General features: G+C 41.2%; 2 protein-coding genes across 10 annotated transcripts in view; one reads left to right on the top strand and one right to left on the bottom strand.

The window, feature by feature from the left end:
* The window catches only part of LOC131449165 (dehydrogenase/reductase SDR family member on chromosome X-like), a 32,555-nt gene extending 30,729 nt beyond the window's left edge, over positions 1–1,826 (bottom strand). For 2 of the 4 annotated variants that reach the window (XM_058622067.1, XM_058622069.1), the window contains exon 1: positions 1,107–1,820. The gene's annotated coding sequence lies outside the window, so the exon portion shown is untranslated. Of the gene's footprint in view, positions 1–1,106 lie in introns of all 4 variants that reach the window. The other 2 variants (XR_009234255.1, XM_058622068.1) reach the window with 2 other exon arrangements.
* Positions 1,827–2,449: 623 nt separating this feature from the next.
* znf148 (zinc finger protein 148) lies at positions 2,450–12,018 on the top strand. Of its 6 annotated transcripts, none has more exons than XM_058622620.1 (7): positions 2,450–2,544; positions 4,272–4,591; positions 6,058–6,183; positions 6,281–6,404; positions 6,538–6,621; positions 6,715–6,833; positions 7,278–12,018. In XM_058622620.1, exons 2-7 carry the CDS (start codon positions 4,295–4,297, stop codon positions 8,937–8,939), a joined length of 2,412 nt encoding a protein of 803 aa, XP_058478603.1. In that variant the 5' UTR covers positions 2,450–2,544; positions 4,272–4,294; the 3' UTR covers positions 8,940–12,018. The 6 variants fall into 6 exon arrangements, with proteins under 6 accessions (XP_058478603.1, XP_058478602.1, XP_058478599.1 ...); XM_058622619.1 differs by having other exon boundaries at positions 6,058–6,189; XM_058622616.1 differs by having other exon boundaries at positions 4,272–4,651; positions 6,058–6,189.
* The last annotated feature ends 918 nt before the right edge of the window (positions 12,019–12,936 follow it).

The raw sequence follows: 12,936 nt of genomic DNA, 5'->3' as shown, positions 1-12,936 counted from the left end.
ATGTAGAAAGAAACGGTTTAAACTCTACTTTGAAAGTGATCAGAAAATGGGTTATGGCGTGCACCCACCCTCCTGTTGAAAAGAAATCCCCAAAAAGCAACATGTCCTTGGTGTGTCCTTCACATTCTCTACTTTAGGATTTGCAGTTTGTTCATGTTTCCTGCTTTGGTGATGCTGGGGATGAAAGCACATTTCTCCATAAAAAAAATGTGATCACATCTCACATATTTAATACCTTTATGGGCCATGTGACAAAATGTAGGAAGTGTGGGGCAACGTGGCTGCTGTGGCGAGAAACCCTTCATTATGCTCCCTGTGTGTGTGCATGTGTGTGTGTGTGTGTGTGTGTGTGCGTGCTATGTCTTCCTAAACTCCAGGATTGGACAGAGCATGTTGCAATCACCAGCTCACAGAATGTCAAGGGGAATATAAATGCGCTATGCGTAAAACGCATTAACGTGCTATTTATGATAAGGAGTCCAAAACATGGCACAAGACAGATTAGGTAAAAGACGCGCAAGAGCCAATGGAGATAATCCTGTTATCTCGTTGGATGTAAAATGCCAATGTGGAGACATCAAGAGACAGACAGAGATGAACTGAACATGAACTAATGCTGCAGATATACGGAAGGAGGAGGAGGAGGAGGATGAGGAGGATGGGGGTGTCGGGGAAGAGTGGCAAACCCGGGTAAACAACCCCGGGTTCTTCTTGACCTTAGGGGACACCCACGCCGTTTACCGCAGTGTGACCGGTGGCCACCCGCCGACTATTAATTGATAACACGCGCACGTTGAACAACAGTTCAATACCCTCCTGCTGACATTGTATAACCTTTAAGTATTTCCCCGTCAGTAGAACACCCTGTGTTGACACAGTGTTGACTGATGTTCTGTCAAGTTGAAGAGAATTAAATGTGGGGCTCTGCTCATTTTATGGGATTGGGATGCCGGGGGTGCCAGCGAAGACGCACGCCGGTCATCACCTCCTCTGACCAGAGTGCATTTGACATTACGCACAATAGGAACACACACACACACACACACACACATACAGACACTTTAGAAACACCCACAGTAAACACAAGTAAAAGGGGAGACACGTACACTTACGGGTTGACCCTGGACTCTGCGGGCTCCTCTGCACGCTCCATTGTAAAAATCCCCCGATATCACCGTTTTACCGGAATCCTCAGATGCCGTGGTCGCAGTCCACGTCTCTGCAGATGTACCAGAGGATCACATAGAGGATGAGAAGTATGGCGAAGATGAAGAGCGCTACTAGGATGGCCTTTGTCACCGGAGAGATGAACGACTGCATGTCAGGAGCAGAGAGAGCCGGGCAGAGCGGCGTGGTTGCTCCGCGTCTGTCCGTCCTCAGTCTGCTGTCTCGCTCGCTCTCCTCTCCTCTCCTCCGCTCCGGTGGCAACTGTTGAGGACGGAGCCCGGGGCTTTGCCGTGCGCGAACTTACACATGTAGTGCCTGACGCACGTGCACACGCGCTCCACGCCGCCAATGTACACACACCGGCGATCCTGGCGCGCAACGCGTGGGGGGCTTCCCTTCTTGCAGCGGCACGGGCGCGGGCTGACAGTCCACAGGTCCTCTCTGTGTGACCCTCTGTCGCACATCAGAGGGGACAACAGTGATAATGACCACGCGTTCGGTCAGAGGAGGCTGCGCCAAATGAACGCGGTGACATTCAGCAGGTGGATGATCAGATTCAATAAATCCCGCAGAGACGATTCAGTCACAGAGAGAAGTCCTGAAATGCACGCTGAGGTGCAGCTAACAGGTTGATCAGTATTCCTCACGCTGCGTGTGTGTGTGTGTGTGTGTGTGTGAGAGAGAGAGAGAGAGAGAGACAGACAGACAGACAGAGTCCTACAATCACGACTGTCAAGAGAGACATAATCCATGATCATTAAACCAAATTCCACTGCGCCCTTTTACATTGTATTTAATTGTATCATTTACAGTATCATTAATTAAACTGACAGTTTTACTTTTTCGACGAATTGATTGGTTGTTGTGTCAGAAATTGGTCAAAACAAATGTGTTTTTCCCCCCATCAATCCTTACAATGTTGACAAATTCACTTGTTTTTTTATTCAAACCTGTTTGGTTTGAGACAAAAAAAAACACATTCAAGAAACTAAAATCAAACAACTTTTTTTTTTAAAACATATAAATAAAAAGGTCCTAATAAAAAAGTTGTTGGATTTTAGTTTCTTGAATGTTTATCAATTAAATAGTTGATTGAGTTTCTAACCGATGTCATTTCAAAAAAACTGAACAGGAAACTAATGGAAATGTTGAAGCTATTAAAAGTCATAGCTGAAAATGAGTTGTTTGTTCTTTTTTGGGGGATTAGGAATAATCTTTGATTTGTAGTTTCACTCTCCACCACTAGATGGCGACAGATATGAGCTCGCATGCCTACGTGAAATCTGATGGTGTGTGTATGATTATTCCGTGCACCATATTACACTGTAGTCTTGTATAACAATCATGACAGCCGAGCGGGTCTAAGGCGGATTGAAGGTAAGGGGAGAAACACTGCGACTGTAACGGCTGACATATCTCTCGTGTACCTCTGTCGCAAATGTTATTGTTCGTATTAGCAGCGAGCCTGCTAGTTAGCTTTAACTTGCAGACAGGTACATTGTGGCCTGTAGAGCCGAGCAGAGTAGTGGCTGAGGAAGCTGGAGGCGCCAGAGCTGTAGCGGAACATCGCTACTCTCAAGTTTGGTGAAATGTGCAAACCAAAGTTTGAGTTTTGTGCCATTTGTGTCTATAAATTCGACGGAAATGTCGTTGTTCGATGCTGCATGTGAGGTGACTTGTCTTGTTGCTCGGAAGATACTGTGTCGGCTGAATATTGCAGCGAGAGACAGTCAATGTTTGCGGCAACCTGCTAGCAGTTTGCTAACTATCCATAAGCAGGCCGTAGATGTTTGTCAAGTGCATGCGAGTAATTTTATGATTTCCGGTCCTGACTTTCACGGTAAAGCGTTTAGTGATGAGAAATCGAGTTAAACGATGCATAATCCATTTGATTACACTGACTGGTGCACATAAGAGATGCGTACAATATATGTTTTTCGTTTCGTCTTGAATATTTTGCTTTTAGTCGGCTTTTATTTTGAAGGGTTAGGGTTACATTTCCTACGTCTTTGCAGCATTTTTGTTGTAAACGTGATGTGGGTTCACGTTAGCATCTTTGACAGGCGCGGCTAGCTAGCTGCCAGGCATTAGACTTATCCCGCTTAATGACACAGTGAGTGTGTTTACATTTGGGACGTCGTGCTTGTTGGCTTATACCGTGACAGATGCTTACACTGCCATGCTGACTCGGGTCAGATTGTTGTAGCTACACGCACCTTTCCCCAAACGACACACAACTGCTAGCTTAGCCTGCGTTACCGTTTAAAGACCGAGCAACTGCTAGTTAACTAATGAGGTGTTGTTGTTTATGTGTAACTTAAAGGAAGGGCTTTGTCAATGTCTTGTTTTGGTCTAACATGTAACGCGGCTTTACTTACAACTCTTTTGACCTCGGAAGCAGTCTGTTGTCGATAGAGACTTTTATTTAGCGGTCTTAGCAAGAAAAAAACTGATTTGTATATGTGTAAATGTGAGTGTGTGTGCGAGCGCGTATGTATACATATCTAGATGTAGAGATATATAAATACCTCTATATCTAGAGGTATATATCAGCCACTACACTGAAACTGGTAACTATTAACTAATCGAGAAGTTGTAGCAGCTCAATACAGCAGTCAGTCACAACATGAATCGATTATTCAGTCATCGATTAGTGAATATTAGTGTATAGTAATGGTATAATTGGCTTGTGTGTTTTTATCATATGGAACAAAAACACGTTCCCTGATTTGAGCTCCTTTAAATCAGAATGTCTTTACTTTGTGGACAAAACAGTACATGTTTGTATGGTTTGGGAAACATAGGTCTACATTTTTCACCATATTCTGCTTTTTATGGCTTAATCCATTGATGGACGTAATAGGGAGATCAGTTGATGTAATTATGTAGTCACAGATCTACTATATTAAGTATAGGTTGAGCTCTAAGAATAGGAATAGCTTCCTTACAAAAAAGAATCAAACTTGTCATCAGTCTCACTTTCATGTCTGCTGTTAACAATTCCTCCTCAAAGTTATCTTATGAAAAAACAAACAATAAAATCTAGATTCACTATGCTTAGCCTGCAAATTTGCCGAATAACATCCCTCTCATTGTTTTGTAAGGCGCAAGAACAGCTCCATGTAAGATGAACAGTGAGGACAAGTTGGAGGGTATGCTGCTCAAGTGCAGCAGTGGAGGAATGGATGGCGGAGGGAGGGTCGGACTGGTCAGTGGAGGAGGACTGGTGGTGATGACCCTGGGTGAACGTTCACTGGTGAACCACCCTTTCTTGGCTGAGGACGATGACGACGATGAGGACGACGATGACGACTTGACTGGAAGCTCGCTGGTCACTCATGACCTGGTCCCTCCGGAGCAGCTGATGATGCAGGAGGAGACGAGAAAGAATGGTGGCGGAGGAGAAGAGGAAGGAGGCGGCGAGGTGGGAGTGCATTTCCCCCTTACACTCAACAATAAGTTGCCCTGCTTGCTTCATATGCCAGTGAGTTCATGCTGGTTAAGGAATTGTCAGTGTAACTATAAAACTAGTTGTGGATACTATAACAACAGCATGTACTGATGATTATTTTATGTCACTCTGGCAGTAGAAAATAGAAGCAACAGATATCAGTAAATCAGAGGCTTTCTTTTTTAACATCTCAGGTAATGACAAGCATATGACTGTAATACATCAAATAGAATGTCTTTGTCACTCCTAGCCATCAATGATAATATATAGTGAGGGATCATTGTTTTCAGGAGGCTGAAAGAGGAAATCATCAGCTGTAATGTAAGAGAGTGAAGAGAAAACATCCTGAAGGTATTTCAGTGATGAGTATGTTTTTTCTTCTAAATGTGAACATTGAGGATAACTTAGCCGACCCACAGAATTAGAATTAAATGTTTACAACTACGCAAATATTGTTTTTATGGTTTTTAGTAGGGCTGGGACAATATACTTGTGGTGATTCGATTGTATCACTACAGTATGTGTGATTTCTATTTATTGAGATTCTTCAAACATTGCGATTCGATAGTATCGATATTTGCAATTGTTTTTTCCTCTTGAAACCAAAATGTCATTCTCAATTTCTTGAGTCAAACTCAACATTCCTTGAGTTAAAGTTCCAGAATCAAGTCATTCATCCTGGTATTTATCTTAACTGAGTGGGACTGGTACATAACATGTACACTGGAATTTTTTTTTTAAGTTAACTCCAACATTTAGCTGCCTCCGGTAGTAATACAATGAATACAATCAGGTCAACTGAAAAAAAAAAAGTGTTTTTTTGTTTGTTGTTTTGCTTTACCTACTTATTGCTCACTGAGCTAGTGCTGTAAGAAAAGAAAATGAAAATACTGGGTCAAAATTAATAGAGACTCTCCAAACAGGGCACAGCACAAATGTGAGTCTAAATATGTTTCAGATGTCACTGAAAAATGTCTTTTCAAAACGCTGGATTGCAGGCTTCGAATAGTATTTGTAGTTTTTCCCACCACTAATTTGTTTTAGCAAATTTGGACTTGGAATATTGTTGTATCCAGCACAGTATTTGCTGAAATCTTAATAAAAAAAGAAAAGGAAAAAAAGAAGTCAGGCTCTCAGGCCAGCTGGCAGATGTATCCACTCCAGCACGTCCTTGGTTTTTTAGGATCAGTGGGTTCCCTTCGGTCTGCTCTGCCTCCAGCAGGGAGTTATCTTTAGAAGATGCTTGAACCACATCAGTTGGCTTCTTAAACTGTGGAGTAGTGGAGCAGCTGCTCAGTAGTGAAGGCCACTCACTTTGGTCGCGTATCCTCTGCCTGCCCTATTACACCTCCCTGACCTGGATAGATTAGATGAGTGTCTGGGCCTTGGAGAAGGACGTGTGCCACATTGGTTGCTCATTCATGGTCCTACTTTTACAGTTTAACATCAAGCAGGAGCTGAAGCTGTCTGAGCCGGCGTTCCTCATGACGAAGGACAAAAAAGCAGCCAAGGACCTGATGGTGTGTCCAAAAAAGAAGAAAAGGAAACAGCGTTCACCGGCAAAGGTGCAAGTGAGAGCATTTCTTAAAGGAAATAAATGTTTTTGGTTTTTTTAGACATGCGTTCTAGAAGTGAAGTATCTTTCTGCTGTTCCCGTTGTAGATTCTCAGCATTGATGATGACGGATCCTTGGGCATACAGAATCCCAAGTGTCACGTCTGTGTTCATTGCAATGCTGCATTCAGAACCAACTATCATCTGCAGAGGCACGTCTTCATTCACACTGGTAGGTATTATGGAGTCGTGTCACTATGTTGCCGAAGGATTATGTTTCAGTAATCAATAATGCTAAATACAAATAAATGTATGTACTCAATGTCCAGATGTTTCTGTTGATTAATGTGTTATTTTAACTTTAGGTGAGAAGCCATTTCAGTGCAGCCAATGTGACATGCGCTTTATTCAGAAATATCTTCTCCAGAGACATGAGAAGATCCATACTGGTGAGTGAAGAATGTTCATTTATATTCACAAGGATTTTATTTATCCTTAGTCATCTGGTGGTTTTTTTCTCTCTCTCTTTTTTTTATTTTAAGGTGAAAAGCCTTTTCGCTGTGATGAGTGTGGAATGAGATTCATCCAGAAATATCACATGGAGAGACACAAGAGAACTCACAGCGGAGAGAAACCATACCAATGTGACTACTGTCACCAGGTATGCTGCTTTTGTTTGCTCGTAAATTATTGCATCTGGAACAGTTTAATATGGCTGATGAATTTAGGTGCTGAATGTTTGAACTGCCGCTTATATTTCTTGAAAAGAAAAACTTGAAGTCCGGTTGCTACTGATTCTATGTTTTGGATTATTATGACCTGGATGAACGAGAAGCTACACAAACATACTGATTATATTGGTGGAAAATAAAACTGACTTATTCTCAGTATTGACTATGGTTAGGTTTATGGGTGGAATTTGTGCACCAAGAAGAACCAGAAATAAATTTAGAAGTAAATCATCCAGGTTCAGTTTAACATCAGAGGAGATATATTCTGTAGAATTGAGGATTTGTCTTGATTTATTTGTCTGTGTTGCTTCATCTCCCCTTTATGTCTTTTTGCTACATCAATCAAATAAACATGCTGTCTCCTCCACCTACAGTATTTCTCCCGAACAGACCGGGTTTTAAAGCACAGGCGGATGTGTCACGAGAACAGAGAGAGAAAGACCAACAGGGCTGCTGGAAAAGTCGGACCCTTGCGTGAAGTGGATTCTTTAGGCCTCTCCCCTCCTGCCAGAGAGTGTTCACTGCCCAAGAAGAAGCGGCAGAAGTGTGCAGACAAGAGTTCAGGCTCTTCCACCACTGCCCAGACAGAAGGGCATGCTGTCACTGTCGCTGAAGTAGAGGAGGAGGAGGAGGAGGAGCAGCAGCAGCAGGGACAGAATAAAATTGAAGGTCTACCTCTCTTCGCTGTGTCCTCCAAAGTCAAACACGAGTATGTGATCACCGACTACTCTGTGGCTCTGCCTGAAGAAACAGCTTGTCATCACCAAGAAGAAGAAGAAGACGTGTCATCAGGGGAGGTGACTCCTCCCAAGCTGGTCTTGAAAAAGGTCCCCAAGAGGAGTCTGAAACAGTCCAGTGAACAAACTCCTCCCTGTCTGTCCACTTTGTCTTCCTTTGAGGAGAATGGCAAGGTCACACAGTACACCTTTGAAATTGTTGACAAGCAAAGTCTGCTAGAAGTAGAAAGCAACACTGAACTCGAGTCAGTGGAAACTCTTCAGGGAGGACCAGCAAAGCCGGCAGCCAGCAGCACTAACTACGACGACGCCATGCAGTTCCTCAAGAAGAAACGTTATCTTCAGGCTGCCATGGCCCATAACAGTCGGGATTATGGCCTGAACACGAGCAGCATCTCCTCCCAGCCGGCCGTTTCACAGACTGTTGTGTCAGCGGTCATTGATGAAACGGTCCCGGCCACCATTCTGGAGCCCCAACCCCTCAGCACAGAGATTAAAGCAACACATGACAAGAACGTGCTGCCGGATGAGGTTCTTCAGACGCTGTTGGAGCATTACTCCAACAAAGCTAATGGACAGTCAGACATTTCCTTTAGCGTGGCAGACACGGAGGTGACATCGAGCATATCCATCAATTCCTCTGATGTCTCAGACAGCAGTCCCGTGGAGAGTCTTGGATCCTCCAGTGCCTCAGCTCCACCAGCGTCTGAGAAAGTCAGCCTCTTGCATGAATACTCCAAGTTTCTCCAGCAAGCACTGGAGAGGACCAGCCAGAATGACAGCTACCTGACCAGTCAGAGCCTTAGCTTGGTCTCTGAAAACCCAACATTAGCTGGACAGCCTCTGTTCTCCACAGAGAAACAGTTTCCTTCTCCCAGCAGGTTCAAATCAGGGATGAGCTCTCCGCTAAGGTCCACTTTAGAGAAACCTCATTTTGGATTACTGGTCGGGGACTCCCAGCACTCCTTTTCATTTTCAGGTGACGAGACCACCTCTCCCCCCGCCGTGTCCCCGGCCGAGGAGGACTTCCTGGAGCAGGACTCGTCGCCCTCCAAAAAGACAGAATCTTCACCAGGAATACTGCAGACTTTTCAGATAAGCTCTTTCGATCAGAACTTCAAAACTAATTTCCAGACTTCAAGATCTGGAACCTCCTCACAGTTTACTGTAACCAACGGACAAGTAAGTCTTCGAGGACACAGCACAGACTTCACAGAGTTCCCCTTAGTCAGAGTCACTGAGACCAGGTCTCAACTGAACTCCTCCCCTGACGTGACATCCGGTGAAACCTTTGGCTGAAGGGAATGGGGGGGTGGGGGCAAAATTAATTTCTGCTAATAATTTCAGCTGCACTTTATCTCATGTCTTCTGTTTTGCCAAAACAAGTCCCATTCTAAATGTGTGCTCTTTTTCACAGTAGTTTGTTAGAAAGAAAAAAAAAATCATGATCTGTGTTTTTTTGTTTGGTTTTTTTTAAGTTCAACCTTACAGACTGGACAAAGTAAAAGATGAAATAATCGAGAGTCCCCCCTGAAAGAAAACAAATAATAATGTATTGTGTCTGGGCGGATGTCTTGCTCCAGAATGTATACGTGAAGCGATTAGGTGACTAAATTGTCAAGTGTGGGGAAATATGATCCCTCATACCTGTGACACTGACTTTATTTTGAAAAAATCAGTTTGCCTTGCTCAAAAGATGATCAAATGGATGCTGCTTAATGCAATATTTCCACGTATTTAATCATAGGCCCTATTTATTAGTACTATGCCTTTTTTTTTTTGCGCTCTTCTGTGGCGACCTTTCCTCGCTAATGTATCTGGATAAATTCAAGTTTCCTCTCAGAAAACATCCTGTCCCAGCATGTTAACTCCTGTTCCTTTGCTCACTGACGCAAGTGGCTCTATGTGAGAAATTGAATATCACATAAAAAGCGGGTGTTTTCACACAATATGTGTCAGGACAGCCTCAGAAAAGCTTTAATTGATGGTGTTCATCACGTCTGCAATTTAGTTTATTTACCATGCACAGATTGGACCTCATATCTGATTTCTGTGATGGCCAAAAAAAGAGATTATCATTCAAAAATGATCCTAACTGAATGTCTGATTATTTTATACAAATAAGAGTGCAGTGTCATCTGTGCAATAATAAAAGATTGGGCTCGGTTAGCTTTTAAACGTTTTTCGTTCCCACTAAAATGTGGGTATCAAAACGCTGCAAACATAAAATGACTGCAGGATAATTCTTATTTTCTTTTGGTAGTAGTAGTAGTAGTAGTAGTAGTAGTAGTAGTGAAATCACTTAACAAGATTGTGCTTCAAATTTGCACAACACGCACATTCTTCACTACAAAGAATGTTGTACTTTTGTCTCACATTTGGGTGAGTTGCACAATTCCTTTACTTAAATGGCAAAACTGAGATTTCGGACACTGACCACTTGGCGAGAAAAAGCCCTTGTGTCTGATTTGCGTGATATGAAATTACACACACGACGCTCTTTGCTTAAGATCCTCGAAGCTGCAGCTGACGTTCTGTTCATCGCGGAGCAAGACAACCATGTGATGAGAGTCCTTTCTACCCACTGAAGGTCAAAATTGTGTCGAGGCTTTTGTTTTTAGGGAAATCTACATGTGGAAAAGGGTGCTTGGTTTTTCCAGTTTCATTCGTTTTGCATTTGTGCCTTTTATTCTTTTTCCAAGCTTATCCCTTTTAGGTTCTTTCTTTCTTTTCTTTTTTTTTACACAGCTGATGCTCTAAGGTTACTTATACAACTTGCACAACTACAACATACATAAGCTATATCAACCAGTTCACGCTGTGATTAGTTGAGATCCGGGAGCGTCATTCAGTTTTGCCCATCATGTTTGATTAGTTTAGAATTGAAGGAATAAGAGTCTAATCTTGAGCTGTTATCTGTGGTTTGGGAGGAAACATTTAAGTGGATGTTTTTGATATTTGTAGTTATTTCCGTAGTATGCCACATCTGCTAAGCATTTTTAAATGGTTGCGTAAAGTCCGTTATGTACTTTAATCACACGTCGACTGTTTTCTGTGTGTACATTTGTGTCTTAGGTGCTTCTGTGTGTGTCACTGTTTAATTCTGCACCATCAGACTTTGGGTTTGCTCCCTCGAGGCTCCCTCTTGTTACATTTTTGCTGACAATCAGGGACAGACGGCATCTGTGTTAGAATTAAAGAAAAAAAAAAGTAATTTTCCCCTCATTGAACATTCCCTCTAGAATGTATAGACAAAAATGTCCTGCTGTAAATACATTGTATATTTTTATGTTCTGAGACGTACTGTTAGATCGCGTGATAATCGAGAGAGAGACGAGGCTTGTGCAAGAGACACTCTTTGTCAGCGCAAAGGCACATTTATTAGTTTCAACGAATAGTCATTTTCACTCACTAAGATTTGTATGTGTATACATCACCGACGTTATCGAAGAAGAATTGACACTTAAAACAGTTTTATTGATGATTGGTTAAAGTGATTTTTTTTTTCTTTTTCTTGTTAATGCAGTTGATGTGCATTATGATGGGTTTTTACTGTACACAGCATCCAGAAACTGTTCGTTTGAGTTAACCGTGATACTCCTAGACCTAAAACTATCCCCCTTTTTCTCTCAAATATTTAACCTCATTAGTGGCTGTGAGCAACGTAAACTCTTGTCAGTTCAAGCTGATTTTGGGTGGAATATTATTTAATATTTGTAAAAGCACAGTGCATGAGAGCAATTCTGCTTTTGGGGGAAATTGAAACCACCAAAAAAGAAATTGTTCATTGCAACAGGAGAACAGTTCAAAACTGTTAATGGAGATTCATGAACTTTATGAGCAGTACTATGGTATTTTTATTTCATTTTCTTTTAATGATCTATTGTCAGAAACCTGGCCATAAGTGTCCTTGTATAAGCTAGAGAAGAAGAAAAAAATTGTTTTGTGTAAAAAAAAAAAAAAAAGAAGATCCGAATTGTGAATTTTTGATAAAAACTATTTTTGAAACATCATCTATTGCTACCCTCATTTATCTCTGTACAAGTCATTTGTGTCAAGATGTTTCAGACAGGAGTGTGACCTTTAACGGGCATGCATGGACTTTTTGGTGAACTTGATGAGGAAGCCTCGCGTTTTCTCTTCCGTGAACTTGGGACAAGTGAGGTTCATTTGCATGGTCTCTAACGTGTTGGGTCGAGTGAACTTGTTTTATGAATAATGTGCAGCTTTAATTGTAGCTGATTAATGTCAGTCAAGTAACCTATATAATTAGATCTTTTTTGCAATATATTATGATTTGTAAACAATCAGATTAAATTGTGATTTTTGATTGTTGTGTGTGTCATGTCCTTATAAATAAAAAAAATAATTCACACTATTTGAACGTGAATTGTTTTGATATATGGGGAGGCCTTTCAGCGGTGGCTGTTTTGCTACGCTGCAGTGGTTTCATATCAAAAGTGGGCAGTCATTTCTTGGTGTGTTTGAGTTTGGATAGAAGTGTTTTCAAATAGGTCCCCGGCAAATATGCAAAATGAAGTGAAGTGTAGGGCTGCAACAAGCACCTTTCATTTCCTTAAAATGGAAAGGAAATTGTGGAAATGAGTTTTTTATTATTATTATTATTACTATTATTGTTATTAGTTTCAGCAGTACTAAGCAGAGGAATACAGAGTAGGTTGGATCTTTGAATGAAAGAAAAATTTAATGTTTGGATCATTCATTTTCATAATTGATTAATCTTAACGATTAGTTTCTGGATTAATTGAGTTATCATTTGGTCCAGAAAATGTTGATCAGTGTTTCCCAAACCTGGAAATTACGATGTTCTCAAATGAATTATTATTACCAAAGCGATTCAGTTTTATTGATGTTTTTGTTGTATGGAGCAAATAAACCAGACAATATTCACATTTAAGAAGCTGGAAAGTCAGAAAACTTGTTTTAATTCTTAAAAAAAACAACTCAAATCCACTATCAAAAGAGTTATCGATTCATTTAGTAATTGAATAATTGTTCCAGCCCTATTTCAGTCAATCTGCAAATGAGTTACTTAGCTCATTTAACAATAACAGGGAATTTGGTCAATTTCCTGTCATTAAATTAATGTTGCAAACAAATGACACCAATGATTTGTCATCATGTCACTTCTTGTACCACTTAATATAGTAATTTGTGGAAAATGTCTATTTTTTTTTTCTCTTACTTATGAAGTCCAGTCCTGTTCTTGTAAATAATTCTACAAAAAAGATAAGGACATAAAGAGATACGTGGATATTTTTAATCAAGAGTAAAC

The sequence above is a fragment of the Solea solea genome, chromosome 2, assembly GCF_958295425.1.
Source record: "Solea solea chromosome 2, fSolSol10.1, whole genome shotgun sequence".
NCBI classification, from domain to species: domain Eukaryota; kingdom Metazoa; phylum Chordata; class Actinopteri; order Pleuronectiformes; family Soleidae; genus Solea; species Solea solea.
This window is presented reverse-complemented; position numbering and strand designations above follow the sequence as displayed.

Bases quoted from the DNA above. Each gene is read 5' to 3' on its own strand.
- znf148 (XM_058622616.1), top strand. From the start codon at position 4,295: ATGAACAGTGAGGACAAGTTGGAGGGTATGCTGCTCAAGTGCAGCAGT. The intron at 4,652-6,057 runs GTGAGTTCATGC...CTACTTTTACAG, and splicing joins CCTGCTTGCTTCATATGCCA to TTTAACATCAAGCAGGAGCT. The intron at 6,190-6,280 runs GTGAGAGCATTT...TTCCCGTTGTAG, and splicing joins GTTCACCGGCAAAGGTGCAA to ATTCTCAGCATTGATGATGA.